At 38.0% G+C, this 22626-nt stretch overlaps 3 protein-coding genes and 2 pseudogenes across 4 annotated transcripts; 2 read left to right on the forward strand and 3 right to left on the reverse strand.

The window, feature by feature from the left end:
• Window positions 1-5765: 5765 nt before the first annotated feature.
• Window positions 5766-6927, reverse strand: LOC123476856 (annotated as a pseudogene).
• Window positions 6928-6969: 42 nt separating this feature from the next.
• LOC123476855 lies at window positions 6970-8789 on the reverse strand. 2 transcript variants are annotated; one of them, XM_045179793.1, is made up of 4 exons: window positions 8357-8789; window positions 7788-8295; window positions 7697-7748; window positions 6970-7619 (listed from the first exon to the last, which is right to left on the reverse strand). In XM_045179793.1, exons 1-4 carry the CDS (start codon window positions 8682-8684, stop codon window positions 6972-6974), a joined length of 1536 nt encoding a protein of 511 aa, XP_045035728.1. In that variant the 5' UTR covers window positions 8685-8789; the 3' UTR covers window positions 6970-6971. The 2 variants fall into 2 exon arrangements, with proteins under 2 accessions (XP_045035728.1, XP_045035727.1); XM_045179792.1 differs by having other exon boundaries at window positions 7697-8295.
• A 10-nt stretch (window positions 8790-8799) lies between these two features.
• On the forward strand, window positions 8800-12426 carry LOC123476857. The gene is made up of 9 exons (XM_045179794.1): window positions 8800-9093; window positions 9296-9389; window positions 9462-9801; window positions 9864-10424; window positions 10499-10654; window positions 10716-10847; window positions 10913-11232; window positions 11296-11476; window positions 11540-12426. Exons 2-9 carry the CDS (start codon window positions 9321-9323, stop codon window positions 11827-11829), a joined length of 2049 nt encoding a protein of 682 aa, XP_045035729.1. The 5' UTR covers window positions 8800-9093; window positions 9296-9320; the 3' UTR covers window positions 11830-12426.
• LOC116933400 lies at window positions 12381-14349 on the reverse strand. The gene is given in 9 exon segments (XM_045180530.1): window positions 12381-12703; window positions 12773-12977; window positions 13044-13150; window positions 13211-13333; window positions 13411-13581; window positions 13642-13716; window positions 13781-13882; window positions 13885-14100; window positions 14328-14349. Coding segments are annotated over 9 exon segments (1344 nt in total).
• Window positions 14350-14918: 569 nt separating this feature from the next.
• Window positions 14919-16393, forward strand: LOC116934073 (annotated as a pseudogene).
• Window positions 16394-22626: the final 6233 nt, after the last annotated feature.

Here is a 22626-nt window from a genome sequence, read left to right on the forward strand (position 1 = left end):
GAGCCCGACGCACTGCCATTTCATCAAGAACTAAAGAAAAACGGTTTCCATGCTTGTTTTCTGCAATATTTTCTTTAATTATTTTCAAAACTTGAAATAGGTGACCTGGTCTACATTCAATTGGGTACAGGTATCTTCTAATTGATCTTGAAGCAAGTAGAGACAGTCCATCTTCGCCAGGATTCTTTGATAACAGAAAGTTGTAAGCTGAGTTACTGTAGTAGCTAAATCTGAAGGATAAGTTTTTTATACAGTACCCACACAAAGTTTGGAAACACGACGAGTGTTTCCGCGCTTTTAACACGGCGGCTTACGGGCCGAAGTGTCTGCCTTTTTTACGCGATAACTCACGTTTGAGTTATCGCAAAGCAAATCCAAAAAAATCCTCTTGTTGAGGAAAGAATTTCCTTTCACCGTGATTTTTTTTGAAATTTTTGTGAATAGAAGTTTAGCCCCAAAGTTATAGGTATAAAGTTTGGAAACATCGGCGCGCTCGCCATATGTTTCCATGCTAAAGTGTATGTTACTGAAAAAATTATTAAAAATTCCAATATATGAATTTTTACTTGAAACTTTAACAAACGGTAGACGACATAGTCATCTACATTTTGACAAAGTTTCAATTTTTTTTTATGAAAGGCTGATGTTTGCCGATTTTTTAAATAAACAATGCCGATCAATCTTTCGTGGCGAGGGGATGAAATCCTAGCCCGGGGGAAGAATGGAAGGGAAAAGCAAAAGGGGAAGAAAGGGGGAACAGAAGTTCCGACGACGGAAGCTAGTGGCGCTGGCGATTCATTTCTGTGGCTTTGTTTTTTGGGGGGAAGGGTGACCAAATCAAATTTAAATATTTTTCAGCCCAAAACTGATTTCGAAAATTTGTTAAGATCTATTTTGTAATAGTTATTAAAAGAAATGCCACTTCAGTTTTCAGTCTCGGAGACTTCAGACATCTTTCAATTGTGCATTTGGGTAGCAAACGTTTTTTTTCAGTTCATAAATGGGAAACAGAAAAGAATTAAGTATTGAAGATAGGGCTAAAATAATTGTATTGAGAGCAAATATGGCCATGTCAATGCGTGCAATAAGTGACAGTGTTGGTTGTAGTGTTAGTTGCGTAAAAAAGACTTTAGACCGCTATCGTGAAACCAGTTCATTGGAAGATCGCCCAAGATCAGGCCGGCCTAGAGGAATGACCTCAAAAGACCAGCGATACGTGTTGCTTATGGCGAAACGAAACCGTTTTAAAACACTTCCTGTTCTTCACGAGGAGTATAATTGTGGCAGAAAAATAAAAGAACAAGTCTGCGAAACTGTAGTTCGCAATTCACTTACAAAAAATGCATTCAATGGGAGAGTTGCTGCAAAAAAACCTCTGCTAAGGTCGGCGAACATAAAAAAAAGATTGGCTTTCGCTAAAGCGCACGTCGATTGGTCGGAAAAGCAATGGAGTAGAGTGCTATTTACCGATGAAAGTAAATTTGAATTCTTCGGTAATAAAAGAAGAATTTATGTTCGGAGGTTTGCAAATGAACGTTTCAAAAATTACTGTTTAAAACCAACCGTGAAGCACGGTGGTGGTAGTGTGATGGTTTGGGGTGGTATTTGTGTTCGCGGGGTGACTCGACTGAAGCTAATTGTTGGAAAAATGGATTCATCAGCATATAAAACCATTCTACAATACAATGTTCTTCCGGATGGCGTACGTTTGCTGGGAAAAGGTTTCATTCTTCAACAAGATAACGATCCCAAACATAAAGAAAAGAGAGTCATGCGTTATCTGACCAACAAAGAAAATGAGGGTAGATTTTTATTGTATTTTTAGTGGTATTTGAATAACTAAATATCGTTTACTGTTCTCTGTATCCCGTAGGCACCATTAAAAATATGATCTGGCCACCACAAAGTCCCGATTTAAACCCAATAGAGCAAATTTGGGTATACTATTGAAACAAAAGTGAAAGACAATTTCATTTACCCAGTTCTATTTTTAGGATCATCTTGACACATCTGTACGAAGGATATGTAGACTAACTTCGAGAAACTTTTTTGAACAACTACAAAATTGCTGGCATAGCATATCACGTAAAACCCTTAAAAAATATGTTTTCTCTATGAGAGATCGATGCCTTGCCGTTATCGCAGCTAAAGGCGGCCACACACGTTTTTAAGTCTTTGTAAATTAAACAAATCAATCAATAAAGGGAATAATATTGTGTCACTGAAATTAAAGTTGCCTTTTTATTTCAAAACTTCACATTTTTCTCAACTCTCCATTGTGTTCAATAATATACTTGAGGGTGGTTGGCATTTCAAGAAGTAAACTTTCAACGTGGGATTGACATATTGATTGTAGACATCGGTTCAAGTCAATCGAAAAGTTAACTGAAAAGACAACTTCTTGCTTGTTTAGTTCAGACACTAACACTTCATGCAACAGGCAAAGTGGCATGAGATCAGGGGAATTCTTTGGTAAGCGAAGAAGAATGAATGATTTGTTTTTTGTAAACCAATGATCTATACGAGGAGCTAAATGAACTGGAAAGTTATCCTGCAGGAAAAATCGGGGCTGAATATCACAAGCTATCTTACTGACATGTTTGTCAAGTAACTGCTCGTAAGCTGCTGAGTCAAATTTTCCTTTAATTTCTTCAATTATGCATCCACTTTTGCTTAGGCAGCCTATAACGATAAAAATTTGGTTAATGAAATTTCTCTAATAATTTAAAAAAGTACATTTACTCCATGTCTTTAAGGTAATTGAGTTGACTTGTGTTCGTCCCCCAAAGTGAACACTCCACTTAGGTGTACCATTTTCATTGTAACTGTGTATCAGGAAACAAATAATGAGTGAATTAGACAAGAAACTAATAAAACGCGTCCTACCAAGAAACTAATAAAAATTACACCATAGAGAAGATTTAACATACCATAAATTCAATTCGTCACAAGCAATGGCTTCGAGCCAAACCTCGCTCCTAACGTTTAGGTTTTCTTTGGCGAAGAGCACGCGATCACTTTTGTCACTCGATTTTAGAACTACTGGAAACATTTGGCTTTGATTCTACAATCAGTAGTGATTTTCAATTTGAAAAGGAATTTTTTAAAAAAGAAGAGAGATCGTCACAAGCAAGAACCAAATTTAGAGAATGAAGCTTGAGAATCGTCTGCAATAACGCGAGCTAACAACCTCAACTTACGGTTTGTCTTCTTTGAACGTATTTCACGTTTGATACCTTCTACTTTTTGTTTTCTCTTTGCTTTTGGTTTTTCTGAGAGATTTTCAGTACCTGAATCGTTCATAGGCTCATCTTTAGACGTCGTCTCAGATATAGACCCAGCTAGCACACGTACAGCCAGGCAACTACCAGGTAACTACCGACAAGAGTCGGTCCTACCCATAATTTTTGCGAAAAAGGGTGTTGTCTGGCTGTTGTTTTACAATGACCTGGTAGCTACCTGGTAGCTACCGATTGTCTATGGTTAGGAAGTATTGTTAACAATGGATAACAACAGAACTTCAAAGTTCCGTTATTTGGTAGCTTTGTATGACTCAAGAACAATAGGTTGACTTAATGTTTTTATTACTTTTAATAGCTACTTTTATTAAAAATCATGAATTAAAAAATTAAAACTAGAATTGAATTTAGCTCGAATATTTTCCCAATCAGCAAACGAAATAAACTTCTATCGAAATTTGTCTTCCATTAACAGAGGGAATACTGAAAAAGTATCGTCATTTGGCACGGTGGTATCATCGTCCGAAATATTGCCGTCGTTATTTAAAATTGGGATAAACATTGCTTTACATTCTACATCGAAGATGCGTACTTCCGAACATTTTCTAACAACTGGACCTCGGCAATTTTTAAAATATTTGCGGCGTTTCTAAGATTCTCGTACAAGCTTTATATCACAGACATTTGTCGGCCAATTAAATAAACACCCCCAGCGCGTTGCACAACATTGTGAATCAAGAAGAGAGTTTCATTGTTTAAGTAAACACAGTTGTTGGGTGGCAAACACGACAGCCTCCAGTGATCAAACTGTGCTACTTTGAATTGTTGTTCTCTGGTGTTTTCAAATGGAATAGTTGGCCCATTCTTATGCTCTTGTTTTAAAATCACTGCATTTGGGGTAGTTTTCAATCCGCAATATTTCTGAGTTTTGGATGATTCACTAAGACGTTTGACTAATTGAGATAGTGGGTTGTTGCTGCGCCTAATGCGTCTTTTCAATTACTGTAAGTAATTTTCAAACAGGAAGCTACTAAATTTATCCAAAGGACCGAATCGCATGACATCATCAGGTAGGTGGATGAGACAGTGTACATTAAATGTTATGAAATGCCCACCGTACAGCTTTTCTGATTCCCTGGCAAAATGTTTCAAAAGCCGTTTACAATAATGATTATGCGTAAAACAGAGAGGTTGTGAACAAAAGAATTTGATTGCCACATGGAAACATAGGAAATGGTAGGAAAAGCGGGGAAGGAAGAATTCCCTTTAGTACAATTGGGCCAGTATAAAGCAGGAACTGTCTTAATTCAGTTGCTTTACAACGACACAGTTCCGAAAGAGAGCAAGGAAGTCGTGAAAATTCACTTGGAACCCAATTTCTTAATAATTCTAGACGGTCTGATATTTCTTCAAGCATTTCAGGAGTGATTAAATGCTGTGTAGTTTGACGATTCACCCAATGAATGAGAAGTTTACCCATCACACCCATGCAGACCAAATGCATGTAGTACAAAGGAATGTCTTTGATCATGTCAATTTGAAGGTCTTCTAGAACTGATCTCATTTTATGATGCTCTGGTGTTTCTCTGTCGGTAAAAGTCTGATGCGTGCGAAGTGCAGCTTCCATGTCTGGAAAAACAATCCTTCCTTTTTTTTTACCAGGCTTCACAAAGTTGATTTCAATAGCTTTGCATTTGGGTCAAGCGAATTTCCCTGTATGTCCACATGTGCCGGCAACGAAAGACCGAGCTGGTGCGTCACATATGAATCCCGACAATCGTACTTTAACATTCACTCCTCGATGATCCAATCCATCCTTTTCTAATTGAACAGCTTCATCAATAAATTTGCTCAAGAAAGAATTCACACAATCGGGCTTTCCGGTTCCATGGTATACACCGATTGGGAAAGGTTTTCTTCTCCATATATTAATCCAAGAAATGGCCAGAAGGTACTCCGGCTGCTTTTTGTCAATGGTAGCCCATCAACATTCACCAATATAGAGCTGGATTCGGGAATAGAATTGTGTGGAAGATTAGCAAGTTGCTGATGGATTCCTTGTTTCAAGCCGAAATGCCAGTACTTCCCGTCTGCAATGTTGTCTAACAAAACTGATCTTGGAGTCTTGAGTAGGGTACGAGCATCCAGCGGTAGATCTTTAAATGTTTCATTTTGTTTCTTTAATGACTTCAATCCTTTAAGAACCCTAGTACTTAAACGTGGTAAATTTTCAGTTTCAGTGATTTCCACTGTTTAAGAACCTTCACTTTTCCGTTAAAAAAGGGTATTTTTCCCCTTCACTATCATTTTGAGAAACGGGTTTTATTCACCGTGTTTTACTCAGTTTTTAACTGGTTCTTTCCACCGTCCTTTTTTTGTTATGAGACCCATCCCTGTAAAAATGAGATACAACTCATGAGAATGCTCCTCAACGTGCTCAGCAGATTCATATGATCAGAATCTTGCTTTAAAATTTGAAAATGCTGCTTGATTTTTAAAAGAATATAAAAGAACATAAATCGCCTGGAGTTGTAAGAAACAGTAGAACTTATGTATTATTTGACAGGAGAAAATTTACATAGGCAGTGTGTGACGAATAGGAGTTACAAACCACTTACAAGTGCTTGTTCTAATGTCTGGCAAATCATTATAATCACTTAATTTATGCGGCAATGCGTACATTTTCCCCTGTAAGCAATTTAAATTCCATTCACCTATTCTATTTTCAAGTTTAGAAACAATATGAGTTCCATAGGTAGATGAGGGATAAGGATAATGGAACGCATCTTCTTTTAAGGAAAATTTGGAACCAATGATGAGCAACACTTTACTTTCGGGGGATTTTCGATGATATCAGAACAGACGACTACATTTCCGTTTTTCATTAGAGCAACATTGTTAGGGAATTTGTTTGATAAAACGAAATCGCGGAACGTGATTTTTTTCTCCTTATCGGGCCCTTTTCCATTTTTGAAACTTAAAACGACCTTGTTACTAGAATTCATTTCTTGCTCTTTTCCCAACAAAAGCTGTTGTGATGAATTAATGATCATCCCATCCGAAGAAGTGGGCAAAAGATACTTCGATCTTTCTACTAATCTGTTTCTTATCTGCTCTAAAGGTTTATTTCCCGAAGAAAGAATGTTTCTAAAGAATCTGTAGAAATTTTCGTAAGGGAAAGCACTCAAAGATTCAATTCCACAATCAAAATGAATAACGTCTTCCGGAAGATGAATAACTGCGTGTGTAGTCGGCCTGATTGGATAGCCAAAATCGATAAGTTGCTGAACAAAAATTTCAAAACACACGATGCTCGCAAGGCATCCTCTTTTGGTACCGGGTTTGGGCTAAAACCTCCCATTAAGAGCATCGCATATTGAAGCAACATTAAGTTGTTAAATTGTTTTTCACTCAAAATGCCACTAAATACTGGAAAAAGAAAGTACATCAACAAATCTCTTAATTCATGATGCTTATACTTGTTTACGCAATTTTTAAGTGATCGAAGGTATCTGTCAAACTCAAATGGCTTGCACTTTTTGAAAAGTCGCAGTCTCGAATCTATTAAAGACAAAAGATTTTTGCTTATTTTACCCTCCTTTTGAACTGATACTATTCCCTTTAGTAATCTGCCAAAACAACATGCATACATTGTATGCATCGGTTCAATGGGGAATGCAGTAACCATTGGAACATTCAATTCAACAAATGGACTTATATCGTTAACATTAGTTATGTGGTTATCTCTACTTTCATCGCTTTCACAATATGACAAAAAATCCTCATCAGTTCTTGGGGGGCGTTCAGTTCCAAAAATTGAATACTAGTTTTCGGCTCTTCTCCTGATTTCAGTGGCACTGTGGGATGATGAATGCATCGTACACCTTCCTGAATACAGCGTTCGCAGGACCAATATCCTGAATGTCCCTTTATTCGTTTAAGATACGATCGCATAGGCCAATCGGCTATGATGCACCGAATTGACACTGTAAATTGTCGACCAGCAGTAACTTGGTCATCCAGATTCGTCGGATCAAGTCGCACTAATTCTTGAATCAAAGGGGCAAGGAATTTCTTCACGTCTGGTTTTGTTTTGCAATGAGCAACGCCAATAATAACAGGTTTTCGCACTTTAAGTAAAATACGCTTGCACTTGGATAGATCAGTAGACTCACTCACTGAATGGACTATCATACAGATAGGGATGCATTCAGACTGTTCTGAATTGTCGAAAAACTGAACTCCATCCGCACTTAAATCCACCTCAAAGTGTGTCACATGACGAGAGATCAAAACTGCGTTGTCCGTGTCATCCAAGCGACGACCTTGAAGAAATGCTTTGGCCTGCTCCACTTCAACTTTCTTATCCATCTTGTAAATCTAGGAAAACGAAATAAAGGAGATCAGAAATAAACGACTTTTTGCCAACTGTTTCATCAAATAAAAACAAAAATTACCTTGTTTCTTAAACAAAAGGGCAAAGCTTCAGGATTTGTCCTATAGATGCCAGCATACTGGAGGATATCCGCGTGTTTAAAATAGATGCCAACAGAATCACCACATAATGCGTTTTCTAGCCCAAAGTGCACGTATAGGCAATTGCCCTCGTCGTCCAAATTTATAACAGGGGGTAAAGGCATCGGTTTTCTCTTTTTTTTTCTCGTCGGTTGTTCAGTAGAGCTAGGTGTTTGTGACGATGTCAAGGTTTGTGCGCTTCTTTGATTCACTACATCTCTCCCATCTATATAAAGTAACTGCTGGACTGTAGCTGGCAATGAGTCGTAGGCTGGAAGAGGCTGATATTCAATCAACAGTTTCAACAAGTATGTCATATGACTTTTCTTTTGATTCGTTGACACTGCAAAATGCTGTAAAATTTTCTTGAGAGTCAGTGTTTTTTCCAAATACTCTCCACCACATAAAAAATTAGCTGGCATTCCTTCAAATTCATGTGACGTATCATCTCCATCATCATCATCATCTTCACTAAACAACAGTTCAGCAATGTGTGACGTTCCACCTTCTTGTCCATAAGTATCCTGCGATGTATGGTAGCCTAATGAAGTATATGTTGTTAATAATAAATAATGTAAGGAAACGGTACTAGATTGGGTTACCATTAAGTGTAGTTGTGTTTCCTGGAACAGGTGTTGGCTTTGATGTCGATTGACATGGCTGGGTGGATATGTTTTCTTGAACTACAGACTTCGTCAACTCAAACTTTTCAAAAATCCATGGTGCTGATCTTGCTAATTTATCAAACGTAACTGGTGGGACACCTTTCATAAGCCACTCGTCGATGTACTTTCGTGCTTTTCTTTGTAAGATTCTTGAATATTCCGCTGTTACGTTACCAGCCTTCTTCTTGGGCTCACGTTTAAAGTATCCAGCAATCAACAGTATTTGATTAGTTTGAACATCACTGAACGGTAACAACTCGGACATTTGACACAACTATTCTAGTTCAAAACTGCAAAAAACCTAACTTAGCACAGAATAGGAAGAAAGAAAAACGTGACTGTCATGCGCTCCACAAAATGAAAAGCGTCTGCTACATTCCTAGGGATCATTGTTGCCACTTACGTTTGACCAACTGATTGGATTTATCTGTTTCAATTCATATTTCCTATTCTTATATCGAACTAAAATGCAGTAATTTATTAAAAATTTATTCATCAAGACTTAATGGATTTCATATCCGATTTAAATAATAAAGAAGATGCCAGATCTCTCAGTAACGGTGGCGTGCAGAAACTCCATTTTGTGACGTAGTGGCAAACTTGTGTGTTCCTAAGCCTGCTTTCGATTTCAAATTTCGTGATTTTTCTAAGTACCTAATTCGACGATTTTTCAGGTAAAATTTCACCGAAATATGTGATTTGTGCTTTAAACTTCACGTTTCAAAATTTAAATTGATTGTGAGATGACATATTTCATGTTTGATTTTTACTTTTTCCGTCATTCGATTTTTGTGAATTTCTCACGTGGTAATCACATGTTTCACACGTGATTGCAGAACTAATCAGTTAATTAACTTCTTAATGGTTCTTTTTCAGGATAATATAGCGTTTTATATTGAAGATGGCATCCTCTGGTGACAGTGATGAACCACAAGATGATTCGTTTTCATCTGACGAAGAAACATTTCAGGTCTTTTTCTTTGAAATTTTAGAAAGATAATACTTTTGTTCACTTTACTGTAACTAATGATTTCTATCTCAGGTTGGAAGAATTCAGCAATTCTGGAAGGGAACGTACAATGAAATTTTGCCTGAAGTTGGTAGTCATCCACTTGGAGGTAACTCATCGAGTGAAGTGAAGTTTTTCATTGTTACCACACTGGAATGTGGAGAAGACCGCATACAGCGACAAGTGCACAGTATTATCCCAACTGGATGGATTTCGAGCAACATGGAATATCTACTTTATCCTCAACCCAGATTCACAGTTGGGGGTAAAAGTCCGATTGACTGGGGAGAGAAGACATTCAGAAGATTCCAAATACCATTCGAGTCGTGGATGGAATATGATATTCATGCCATTTTAAACCAAACCAAGGTTGGTAAGTTAATTAATGTATTTGTTTCTACACACCTGTTTGTACCGTAATGTTTATTTATGCAGTTAAATTTACGAAAGCAATAAAGGCCGCCAAAGCTGCAGCTAATGGTCAACCCATACTGTCAGACGCTTTTATTTCCGACAGTGATCGTATTTTGGGCAGAGGATTAAGGAAGGCAGCTCAAAAGCGTCCATTGGAAGAGAAGGTTTCCGGAAAAGGCAAGGAAAGAAGAACGAATAATAATTCTCTAATAGAGACACCATCGTCCAGCTCCAACCTCAATCCAGCTGTTGCCATCAGGACTCAAAGCTTAAGATCTTGTCAGTCGAACACCCCGTTTGATTTCGAAAATTTCCCAACGAACTTAAATGTTGGAGCTTGTGTGGGCAACATCACCACCAACTCTGAGTTGGTTTCATTGAACAACTCATCCATGCCAGTTTCGAATGCAGCTGTACCGGCGCCCCATGGTAGCAGTGGTGACGGCAGCAATATTCTTCGTCCGTCCGTTATTCCTAGTCCACAACCGCATGATGTTGGCACAAGAACTGAAGCAGCATTATGTGGAGCTATTAACAAAGCAAGTGGAATGGTCAACAATGGAGCACCTTTACCGTCTACAAGTGATTATTTTTTTTCATTTAATTGAATGTATATATGATGTTCATGTTTATATGTCGTCTCAATTTGCAAACAGGCCACGTACAAGATGAAGAAGAGCAGAATCGGAATAATATTGATATTCAGGGTTCCAACGCTTTGCCGTCCATTTCACAAACACAAACTCGTGGACATGGGGCATATTTGAATGGCACTCAAAACAACGACGTTATAACACGTTCAACGAATATTGGTAAATTTTATTTTCGTCACTTTACTACTTCGTATTCCATTGACTATTTTGTTGTTGCTAGGTGTTGGCCATCATGACAAAGAGTTGGAAAGTCCTCCATCTTTTCCTACTTGTGACGAGTTCACGAGGTTGGATGCTGTTTACACACGTAGCTTGAACAGACATAATGACACTCCATTGTCATGGGCAAACGGTAATTGAACCTCATTTTCGTGCTTCTCTCAAGTGTTTTTATATTATTGAAACCTTTTCGCACAGGTGGCGATCTCCTGCAATTGAATAGCTATCAGTCATCTCAGGCATTTTCATCATTCGACGTTCAGACATTGATGAGAGCCATTGAGCAAGTAGAAAAGAAGCTCGATGGGCTTGGAAGTACAGTAATCGAAAAGTTAGATTCCGTTTCTAAAAGAATGGAGGAGTCTTTCAAAAATGATTTGCCCTTAAAAGCTACCAAGCACGCCAACTACCATAGATGGATCGTGGAGTCCAACTTCGGAATTGTTTCTTGCGATACAGTAGAAAAACTCATTGCTACCAACACAGCTCTCTCGGACAAAACAATTGCAATAAGCATGGTTAGAAGCTGTTCATTTTCTTTTAAATTTCAAAATTAATTTTTTATCTTATGTTCTCCACAGGTTTTCTTCATATCTGAGCGATATAAGGCGTCCAAATCAATAGGCGCTTTTGTAAACCAGGCGTATCGTTTGTTTTTATGTGACGAAACTAGTCAGAAAATGCAGTGGCGTAGTGTTGGTCGGGTCAATGACTTAAGGCCCGGACTCTCTGGTCTGATGAATATGCTTTCAGTTATAGGAGGTAAGCATCTTTTGTTTGCGCTTACATACAGCCCTTATTTCCTTCTATTTTTTTCTATTTTAGTTGCTCTCGACATTTTTAATATTTCGCGGAACACTGCAAATGTTGATCATCGGAGGCTAATTGAAATGATTAAAAACTGCCGGAAATACAATGCCAAAAACTACAGGAAGAAGAATAATGTGCCAGGTGCCTTGGAGACGGATGCGTCAGCAGATGCTCCTCAGCTTCCAAATGCAAATGATGACAGTGACGCGGTTATTCTCTACAACTACATGACTATTCTAGAAAAAGAAGTTGTTAATTTTAGACCTCCGCCTGCTTTTGCTCGAGCACCAGATCTTTGTAATTGAAGATTCAACACCGTTTCAAACCTATTGAATTGACGTTTATTCTTTGCCAATGTCGTTCTTAAGTCAGAAAATTGTCATTTTATAATTTATTGCCTTTCGCAGTTACTCGTACTTTGGTTTTATTTAAGGTTGTTTCATATGCAAAGACAAAACGCAATAAACGCTGATGGTTTCTCAATTCCATTTTCGTCTTTTTAACTTAATAGTAAACTATCTGAAAAAAGAAGGGGAAGCTCAGTAGTTTTAAAAAGTAGGGTACCTGGAACCATTTTTAAATTCTAGTTCATAAGTCGTAGTTACTACCAGAAAATTACCGGTTTTTCTCACCTTATTGCTCGCTGTGTTACCTCTTTTTTTCTTACGGAAGGTTGGTTTATAAATCGTAGTTACCACCAGTAAAATACCGATTTTCTTCACCTTTTTGCTCACTGTACTACCTCTCAGTATTATATGGAAGGTGGGTTCTAAAACGGTTATAAATACTAGTTTTAAACCGTTTTCCGCACGCAAACAAGCGGTTATTCACCAGGGGTAAACCACGGGGTTTTATCTTAAAACTGGTGAAAAATACCCGGGAAAAACTGGTTTTGCCCCGCAAGATATTTGCTAGGGTTTGAATCTGATTTAAGAACTTCCATCAGAAGACTCCATTCAGCAATACAAGTAACAGGTAATTGAACGATGTCATGCGCCGTAGTAGTTGGAGTTTTGGCTTCTGTTTTGATATGGTCCAACAATAATCTAACATCGGCTGCCAAAGTCTTTTGGTTATCAGCCAGCTCAGTGAGTTTTTTCAAAATCAACTTCTTCACCACACTACAGTTACACTTGTTCATCACAACATTTTGACGCGGTTGCTGAGTAATAATTGCACCTGTATTAAAAGATAAGAATAATTAAAAGGTATCTGACTCTATATACTGTTAATTATAATTAGAATTACGGGAATCGACTGTGAGGGATTTGTTCGTCGGTCCTCCGGCGTCAATACGCTTTTTGAACGATCCTTTAGATTGAGGGCTATCGGCAAATATTTTCTTTTTAAAAGACTTGACGGGTGAATGAGGCGTCATAGCAGGGAAAGATCTTGACTTTTGTTTAAGTGCTTCAGCGACGTCTAGTAATTGCAAACGGCCCCTGTTTGAAGTCTGGTGAATGATTTCAGAATAATTTTATTTAATTTGATCACACTTAATCTTCTCCTATACTTTTACCGAACTTGTAGAGGATTTCCCTTTAGGGATAAGTTGTTTTCCGAAATTATTCTGCTGTTTTGACAACTCCTTTTTTTCTTGAGCCTCAACCTGGCGTATGTTGTTGCCTGTAAAAATTTGTTGTATATAGGAGTGCATGCGACATTTACATGATAATTTGATTTTACTCGTTTCCTGGAGAATTGATTGTTTTCGACCAAAGCTAGCTAGGGACGGGTCGTAAGTTGAGCTGTTTTTACTTCCACTTTCTTTGTTCGGTCTAGAATACTGGTTCACATTTTCCTTAAGACCTATAAAAATACAATTTAGTTTCACCGTAACTCAAAAATATAATACTTTGCCTTTTAAAGTGTATAGCTTCTCTTACCATTTTTGTTAGTTGAATCGAAACCTTTGCTCTTGTCGAGGCCAGAAACAGGAACATCGCGTTTATTTCTTGTTTTAGCAACAGCAGCATTACCACTCTGTACCTCCTGACACTCACTAACTTTAGAATGCAAGTAATCTTCTCCCAGAAATCTATTAATTGTCGATTGATCTACATATTACAAATAAATTTAGTTTGCTGTAAATGCTAATTTTATGTGAATGAAAAGACCGTTTTCGCCAAAGCTGTCATCTAAACGCTGAGTGGGATGATACTCTGTAAATCGGTGTTGACGACCAATGGATTCTTATGATAACAATAGAGAAGATAAACGAAACTGTATTATCTCTTAATGTATAATTTAACTTACCTTCACCGCCATTGGAAGAAGGAGACGATTCAAGAACAACTGTGTCCCGTGTTTTCTTCCGTTGTTGAGGTATATGTTCTAAATTATCAGATGATCTTTTTGTTTCGAGACCACTGGAGAAATTGGATCAACGACTCTTGAATTATCCTCGGATGATGAAGAATGAGCTCTTTTGCGATTTTCAAGGAGAAACAAACTGGGAGAGTATTTTGCAGGTTTCTTCACCAACCTCTTCTTCCTTGTTTCCTGAATTGTCTTTAAGTCATCAGAATCATTTGCAGCCGCACGTTTTTCCATTTCTTTGGCCTGGTTCCAGTCACCTAAAGTGAAATAATTGAAACGTAGTTATTTTAAAAATCAGATAAATACAGTATTGACGACAAATCAACTGCTGTCGTCGCCATCGAGAACATTATTCGTGGTGGTGACGGATCTATTTTCATCATTGGATCAATTTTTGAACGAGAAAATTCGTTTTTCATGGCACCTTGTGATTCTTATTCAATTTTGTCTATCAAATATGTTGATTGTCTTTCTCCTACCTTACAACTATGGCCAGTAGCATTCATTTTGTATAAAATTTTTCTTGTACCAAATGTTTTTAATTGTGAAGAGGCTGAAGAAGAAGGAGGTGAACGTTATGTTGCTTTTCCACTTCTCATGGAAAATAAAATTGAGTGAATATCAATACATAATCAATTCATAGAAGAAAAGTTGGTGTTTTTGAGTAAATGGATCATTCAGTTTTATTAAACGTAAAAAATGTCAAAATTATTATAAAACTAGCTTGTTCGTATTTGTGCGGGATTTGTGAGCAGTAAGAAAAAGTATACATTTTGGGAGTGAACTGTGAGTGATATGTTCACTCACAAAACGAGGGAAAAAATATGTGCGGAGATTTTTGACGTGTTCGTGTTTTGTTCACTATCTGGGAGAACTCGTGCTAGCTGGGTGGGTGTCCGCCTTCGAGATTTAGTTGGGCATACGTCAATGGCTGAACCGGGCTGAATTGGGAAGTGGCGCGCTATTGCGGAATTATTCAATAAAAAAACAGCAACGGGATAGCCTAGTTTGAAACCAAGTACCGGTTAGGTTGATCAATAATAAAATAATAATATAAAAATAATAAAAGGCCGCGATGGCTAAAATAAGTAAAATAGTTGTAGTGCCAAAACGCTACGGTGGGTTAGGTTAGGTTAGGATCGTACATTTCGTCGTTGCCTTTGCCACTAGATGGCACAACACGAATGACTGATTGTACAAGCAGTTTTCACGGCTGACTTCATTGGTCTTAAAATGCTAATAAAACAAATGACAAACGATAGCCGCCTACGATATTTGTAAACAAACAGTCAAACACAAAATAAAAGTTATAAAATGAACACAAACACCAACAGATTTGAAATTCTGCTCAGACACGTAGTTTAATACGGCGAATCGAATAAGAAATAAATGAAAACGAAAAGTTCCCCAGTTTACACGCGATAATTCCCCCCAATTTTGCTGCCAATCACAAACTGGCGAGAACCTAAAAAATTTGAATTTTGACCGAATAAATAAATAAATAAAATGAACACAAACACCAACAGATTTGAAATTCTGCTCAGACACGTAGTTTAATACGGCGAATCGAATAAGAAATAAATGAAAACGAAAAATTCCCCAGTTTACACGCGATAATTCCCCCCAATTTTGCAGCCAATCACAAACCGGCGGGAACCTCAAAAAAAATATATGAAATGAAGAAAAACACCAACAGACTTGAAAATTTGCCCAGACACGTAGTTTAATACGGGGAATCGAATAAAAAATAAATAAAAACGAAAAGTTCCCCAGTTTACACACGATAATTCCCTCCAATTGACGACCAATCAAAACCCGGCTGGAACCCCTGGGGAAACAATAAACATTTTGGGGCCCATAACCACGGGATAGCCTTCAATCTTTCCCAAGGAAAATCTCTCAGGGATATTTTATATTTTCATTCATGATTCAGTACGTAAACGTAAAGCTGAGGAAGAAAGCTTACGTGATGATAGCAACTCTAGCAGCTCAGGCACCAAAAAGGCCCTCAAGCAACTTGCAGAAGACGAAGCTGCTTATTCAGTTGAGAATCTAGATTCGCGGGTTACCCATCATAACCAACCCATTCTCATGTCGGTTTACAATGATCCCGTCACCCAACAAGAAATGCTTATCATCTTGTGTGTGCTTCCTATCGGCGCCACCACAGTTCGTTTCACATTGGTCGGTAGTGGACCGGGGTCGAGGCTGGCCATTATAGACTACTTGTGGCCTCCTATTGCATTTGAAATTGAAAACTTGTTTGCAGAGGAAATCAAGCAGGGTGAAATACCAGATTGTCATCCGAAAATTATTGCCCTTAAGGAAGATCTCAAATTCACTCTTGAGTACCTTAGTGAAGCACCAAAAGGATCCATTGAACTCGCCCTTCCCATTCCTGTTCAAACGGCCAGTAACACAATCAAACGCAATGGTAAAAATAGAAAAGACGGAAGCTAGGCTATGATTGTCGAGTTGACGGCATTCCAGACCAGCTATACGGTCGACCATAAACACTGCAAAATAGAGTTTAAGGCAACGGACCTATAATGATTTGTAGTTCTGCTGTTTGTTTTTCAATAACTTGATTTGTTTATTTATAACAATTGACAATATACAAGTTGATGTCATTCACTTTTCTTTATCTATGTCTTTAAGTGTTTCTTTACCGCAGCTCCAGGTAAACAAAGTTAATATTCTTTTTGAAAATAGATTTAAAGATTCAGTGATTACATTATAGATTCATGGGCAGTGGCCAGATCCTTGCTACGAAAGCCGGTCGAACAATCTGACATCAATACGGAAACGGATAGCGCAAGAACAAGCAAAAGAAAACGGACGCCGAAAATTCCATACAGTCCAAACCAATCATCAGCAGATGGAGAAGATTCTGATGATAAAACTGATTCGGCTCAAGGTGAAAAGCAGAAAAGAAAGATTTCTAATCAGGCGAAGAAATTGAAGTTAACAGCGAAATCACAGAAGCCAAAAAAAGATGAGTGCCGCGACCTTTCTCCGTTGCGAGATTTTGACGATTTGTCTAACAGCGAAAATGGTGAAGAAACGGATGTACCCTTGAAAAAGCAAACGAACAAAGTGCAGTCGAAAACAACTCATTCTGATCAATCGTACACTAATGAAGAGGACGAGCCTTTGATGGAAGATATATCCAACCAAGTTGAAAAAATTAATAAACAGAAACAAGCCGGTGCTACCAAGAAAGTTTATGCGCCATCTGGAAGTAAGATGCCGACCTTGAATAATGTTTTGGGATCCAAAAATCGCCAAGCCGTATTAACTTCATTCCTACCTACTGCAAAGAAAAAAAATACGCTGGGGGAAACTTCAAACAAAACTCCAAAGCCTTCGGCAAAAGATAAAGATCGTTGCAGCACACTAGCCTGTTCGAAAATTGCTCACGGCTTAACGAAGACAGATACTTCGACGCTAAAAAAAATCATCTAACTCAAAGAAGACGCTACAATCTTTGCCGAAAGAAAGTGATCGTGGCAACACACAACCTGTTTCGAAAATCGCGCATGATTCGAAGAAAGCTGCTACTTTGACGCAAGGTGGGTCTAACTCAGCAAAGCCTAAAAACGCTGTACCCCGTAAAACGCAACAAGTGTATTTCAAAGAAGCGCTCGCCTACAAAGAGACTGGTACAAAATCAACACGAGGCAAAGACAAAACTTCGAGTAGCGTCTGTTCAAATGCACTAGTCTTGAGAGATATTAATAACACCAAACCAGGTGAACGATTGAAATCATCAATGAGTAATTCGCCAGTGATGGATTTCCAGAGTAAACCAGCTGCTACATCGCAAGTAAAAGAGCGTTTTAGTGAAAACGCTCAGCTGGCTGAAGGTTCGAAAGGTATGTTTTTTAATCAGTTTTTACGTTACAGATACTTCCTATTTATTAAATAATTTTTAACATATTCTTTACAGCTACATCGTTAATCAAAGTAGAAAAATTCATAATACAACATCTCACTGGAATTTCAAAAAAGAATGAACAAAGATTTGATTCTATCGATGTCAAACTCGACTTGATATTGGAGCAACTTCTTAACGGCGTCCGATCGGTTTCTTTAGAGGAAGCAAATGTTCATATTCCCTTCGATAGCTACGAGGAGTGGATGGACTTGGAAAAAGTGCTGGCCAATAGAGATACCGCAATAGCTTTAGTAAGACTTGTTGAATTTAAAAAATGTGTAAGGCCATTAACATTAAATGTTGTAATAGGAGAAAAAAAATTCAAATGAAGGGGGGGACACTTTGGGCGAACGAGTGTAGCGTGTATGGAAAACCCTCATCACAAACAAATTTGGAACGCAAGTCAGTTGGGTAGGACAGAAAGGAAACCTCCTGTACTAAACTCGGAAATGTTCAAAGTAGCTGTTGGTAGGGTTGATTGTCATTGAATAATATTTTTGATATCTATTTACAAATTTTGTTCATTCAGCTGCGGTATGCTCACATCCAGTTTATGCTAAAGCGGACAAAAAACAAATCGAAAGCCCCTCGAAACAGTTGATCTGGCAGTCGAATAAACGTCATTCGAGAGAATGTCAAAAGGCAGGTGACTTGAACAGCAATGACTCGGACATGACAAGAAAATGCAAGCAAGATGAGGACGATTATGAAAAGAAAAACAAATCAAGTGACGATGAAGATGAAACAGGTCTACTCCACAATGAAACTTTGGAATCGATTGACTAGAAATGTCTTTCTAGAAGTGCCTCTCAAGCAGAATTAATGTTTCTTTTACACAGAATTAATGTTTCTTTTACAACGCACTGATGTTTATGTAATAACAAGTTAACAAAGAATTTAAAGAAAAATAAATTTGTCTTGTCCATCGGTCATAAAATTTTTTTTTCATTTACTTCAAACTAACATGTTGAGGGTTACAAAAATTATTTTCGTACGTCGTATCTGGATAGCTACTAAAAGGGTGTATGTAGGCAGCTACCAAAATGATATATTTAGGTAACTACACAAAAGTAGTGCCTGGGTAGGGTAATAGGCAGTAACTAAACCACTACCAAGCAACAAACTTTGGTAGCTACCGAACTACCCTTGGTCACTACCTGGTAGTTGTTTGGTTACTGTTTGTGCTGGCTGGGGATCTCATGTCATCAACTGTTGATGACTAACTTTGTTTATCATGTTCATTATCATCTGAATCTGGAAATAAATTATATTTCTTAAACTGTATAACATCCTATTTGTTTTCTGATACTTTCGGGGTTCATATCAAGTTGTAACTCTGATGAGAAGTCAGAATATTTTGAAAATCCATCATGAAAGAAGTCTTCAGCAGCAGCAGCGTGCATAGGGAAATCAACTTCGGCTGTTAACAAACTTTTTGGTTTCTTACAACTGTATTACATCCATTCTTTATTCTGTTACCTTCTATCTGTGTTGAGTTTGATGGATTGTTTGAAGAAAACTCATCAACGCTGTTCTCAGCTACTAAATTTCCTGCATACCTATGATCTTGCACTATAAATCATTTGGGCTTGTGAAATTCTATGAAATGTTTCCTAAGATGTTTAGTTACCTCTTCGATGAACATCAACTTCTTTTAACTCTGTTTAATAGGGAGACCGGTTTGAAGAAAACTCATGATGGTTACAATTTTCCTAGAACTACGACACATTTTTCTAACTTACCAAGCTGCTGAATACAATTCGGTTTTGCATTTTGAACCAACTTTTTGCCTCTCCTCTTTGGAGTGGGAAAAATACTATTAATTTCAAAATGTTTGGAACAGAGCCTAGAACTGTCCTTCCCTACATAACCTACAGGGCAAAGTTCCAGCAAATATTTTAATATTTCTGGGTTTGATGGAAATATTTGGTGAATTATTCCACTATTTTTAATTTTGGAATCACAATTTATAACTGCACAGATCGACATTTTTCATTTTTCAAACATAAATAATAACAACGTCGTCAGATGGATAAAAACAAAACTATGTGTTTTAAATTGCAATGGCAATGTAGGAAATATTGCAATATTTCTATGTTTCCAATTTCCCACACTTAGCCCTGTGAACTTACATCACCAACCGCTAGTGACACTGCTTGACACGATGCCCGTTTTTTTTTCAAATTTACTATTAGGCTGACCAATCTCCCCTTTTCTCTGGTTCATCGTTAATTTTATTTTCAATGGAAGTTATTAATTCTTTATGTTCTGTAGGCAGAGCTCTAGTTTTTAAAAATATTTATAATTTCCATTGTGTTTACCAGCAACTAGAAAAGGTAACTAACGCTGAATTCGTTGGTTGGCAATGTGATGTGGGTGACCCAGCTATCTTGATATTTTACAAAATTCTCTTAACTTTGCGTTAATTCTATGGTAGCGGGGAAACCATAGCAGATGTACTGATCTCTTCCTAGAGACGCTACAGCCCACGCTATAGTTACGAATAATAAATCTTGTTGTGATGTCATCTGGCATTACTCTTTAATAAGTAGAAATTTCAGAATAGAATAAGAAAGTACATTAGAGTCGGGTAACCTTAGGGAAAGGGCGTATTTTCAAGGCTAGTATAAAACCCACTATTTTCTCTCTCATCATGCTCTTCTTCTTCCACTAAACGTGTAGACGTTCGGTAAAGTGTAACTCTTTCATTTCTTATTCCATGTATTCTTTTTCTGTGTCAAGTAAATACGTGTTTTAAAGTCCAGTGTGACAAATGATGGAGATGCAGCTCGTTAACCGTTGCTAACGAATTTTGTGCTGCTATAAGTTGTAGTCGATGCAGAAAAAGCTTAATCCTTGCTTACCTAGTTGCCCTCGCAATCCAAGTAGACGATTGCATCCAGAGTTGTCATCTGTCTCGTCAATGGTTTGAGCACTACAAAACAACTGTCTCTACCCACAATGGTTAGGGAAATCCTGACAAAAGAAATAATTTCAGTATGTACTTGGACAATACTGCAAGAAATTGGTTCCTGTGCGCAAGACTCCCAAATGACTGGGAAGATACAGCAGCACAACCGGCTGCTCGAGGAAACCAGGCTACACCCGTAGTACCCGGTTTATGTTCAGTGTTTTTGAAAGAATTTCAGCCAGATAACTACGGTCTTTTCCAAGAGACCAGACTCAGAAGTAGAACCCAAGGAGTGGACGAGCCAACCATTAGATACTACTACGAAATTCTCAACCTTTGCAGACTGGTTGACCCGAACATGTCAGAAACGCACCGATTAGAACATATTTTTCGAGGACTTCGAGCAAGGCTTTTCATAAAAATTTATCCGCTGAAGCCCAAGACATGTGAAGAGTTTTTGGCGCTAGCAAAATCCTATACAGAAGCATCACTCATGTCAGACACATGAAGATGGAAGGATACGACAGCGGAGCCGCAAAAGCCTCATGAGCAGTTACCAAACCTTTCTGTGGTCTATTCAGACCAACAAGCAGATTTTATGAAGACGATGCGTGATTTAATTCAAGACACTTGCGAGAAGTAAATTTCAAAAGAGAAAAATGAGCAAGTGAAATCAAGGGGACCTTTTAAACCAAAAGGTCGCACCTTAAATGGGAAACCGCAATGCTTCTATTGCAAGAAGTCAGGACACATTGCTCGCAATTGTTTCAAAAATTCGGAATCAGAACAATACAAGGGTGTACCTAATGATGCTGTCTCAGGAGGAAATCTTCCCATCAATTTAGCAGTTCCAGATACACTGGAAGAAAAATTGGATCACCCAGAAATGTTCGTGTTTAACTTGAATCATGCAAGATTAATTAAGGAAGCAGTAAGGTGTGGAAAAGTAACTGCAACAGCGCTGATCGATACAGGAGCTGCGGTCACAGTAATTTCACTCGAATTACTAGAGAAAACGGAATTTTTCAAAAAACCTCTTGTTGGACCGAAGATTCGTCTTGTAGATGGTTCAACCCTGTTATCACAGAGTACAGCGGATATAGTAGTAACCCACAGAGGCAAAACTATAAAAGGTAACGCAATAGTTATGCCAATGTCAGGTTTTGAAATTCACAGGTTTTGAACGCCTGCCGCCTGCGCAACGATTGATATGTCCCCTTTATCTTGATTTCGGATTATATTGTTGTCTTTTTTGTTTTCTTGCAGCATTTTCAATACATGACGTTTTGGTAACGCCTCCGTAAATATTTTTAACTTGTCGTAGAGGAATATGATGCAACGGCACGTTACTTTACAGTGGTAAGGCCAAGAATCTCAAATCTCGCTTTACGCCCACCTTTAACCGTCTAACGAAGATCCCAGTGCTAACCCTAGACGACGCTTTTTATCAACGCCTAATGAAATTTAAACTTTCTTTGGCATCAAGAAGCACAATCGATAGAGTTGAGATCTCTCTATTTAAGATCAAAAAAGGGTTTTGGATTCCATTTGCATGGGAATTTTTTTAACTGGGGAGTCAGTGGAAGACTAGATGCATGCCGAGGCCATCATCGAAACTGATAGATGAACTTATGGAATTTGATCACGGACTCCTTTTACGCTATCACAGAATAACGTAGAAGAAACACATTGTGCAAAACTAGTCTATCTACGTGCATCTCATGAGCAACAAGCCGAATTTCGACATCAATGAAGGTCCAGGAAAATCTTTGTTCACGCCATGATGAATGTTTTAAAGATTCGTGAAAATTAGGGAAATCTGAGCCAAGATGGGCAATCGGCTGGCCGTGAGTGACAATCTTCCCACAATGATGGGCATTTTTGCTCATTTTATTGCAACAACGAAGAAAAAAGTTTTTCAATTCACCTGTTTAG

Source organism: Daphnia magna, linkage group LG10, assembly GCF_020631705.1.
Source record: "Daphnia magna isolate NIES linkage group LG10, ASM2063170v1.1, whole genome shotgun sequence".
Lineage (NCBI taxonomy): Eukaryota > Metazoa > Arthropoda > Branchiopoda > Diplostraca > Daphniidae > Daphnia > Daphnia magna.

Bases quoted from the DNA above. Each gene is read 5' to 3' on its own strand.
- LOC123476855 (XM_045179792.1), bottom strand. From the start codon at position 8,684: ATGTCCGAGTTGTTACCGTTCAGTGATGTTCAAACTAATCAAATACTG. The intron at 8,296-8,356 runs GTAACCCAATCT...ATACTTCATTAG, and splicing joins AAACACAACTACACTTAATG to GCTACCATACATCGCAGGAT. The intron at 7,620-7,696 runs GTAATTTTTGTT...TCGTTTTCCTAG, and splicing joins CCTTTTGTTTAAGAAACAAG to ATTTACAAGATGGATAAGAA.
- LOC123476857 (XM_045179794.1), top strand. From the start codon at position 9,321: ATGGCATCCTCTGGTGACAGTGATGAACCACAAGATGATTCGTTTTCA. The intron at 9,802-9,863 runs GTAAGTTAATTA...TTATTTATGCAG, and splicing joins TTTAAACCAAACCAAGGTTG to TTAAATTTACGAAAGCAATA. The intron at 11,477-11,539 runs GTAAGCATCTTT...TTTCTATTTTAG, and splicing joins TATGCTTTCAGTTATAGGAG to TTGCTCTCGACATTTTTAAT.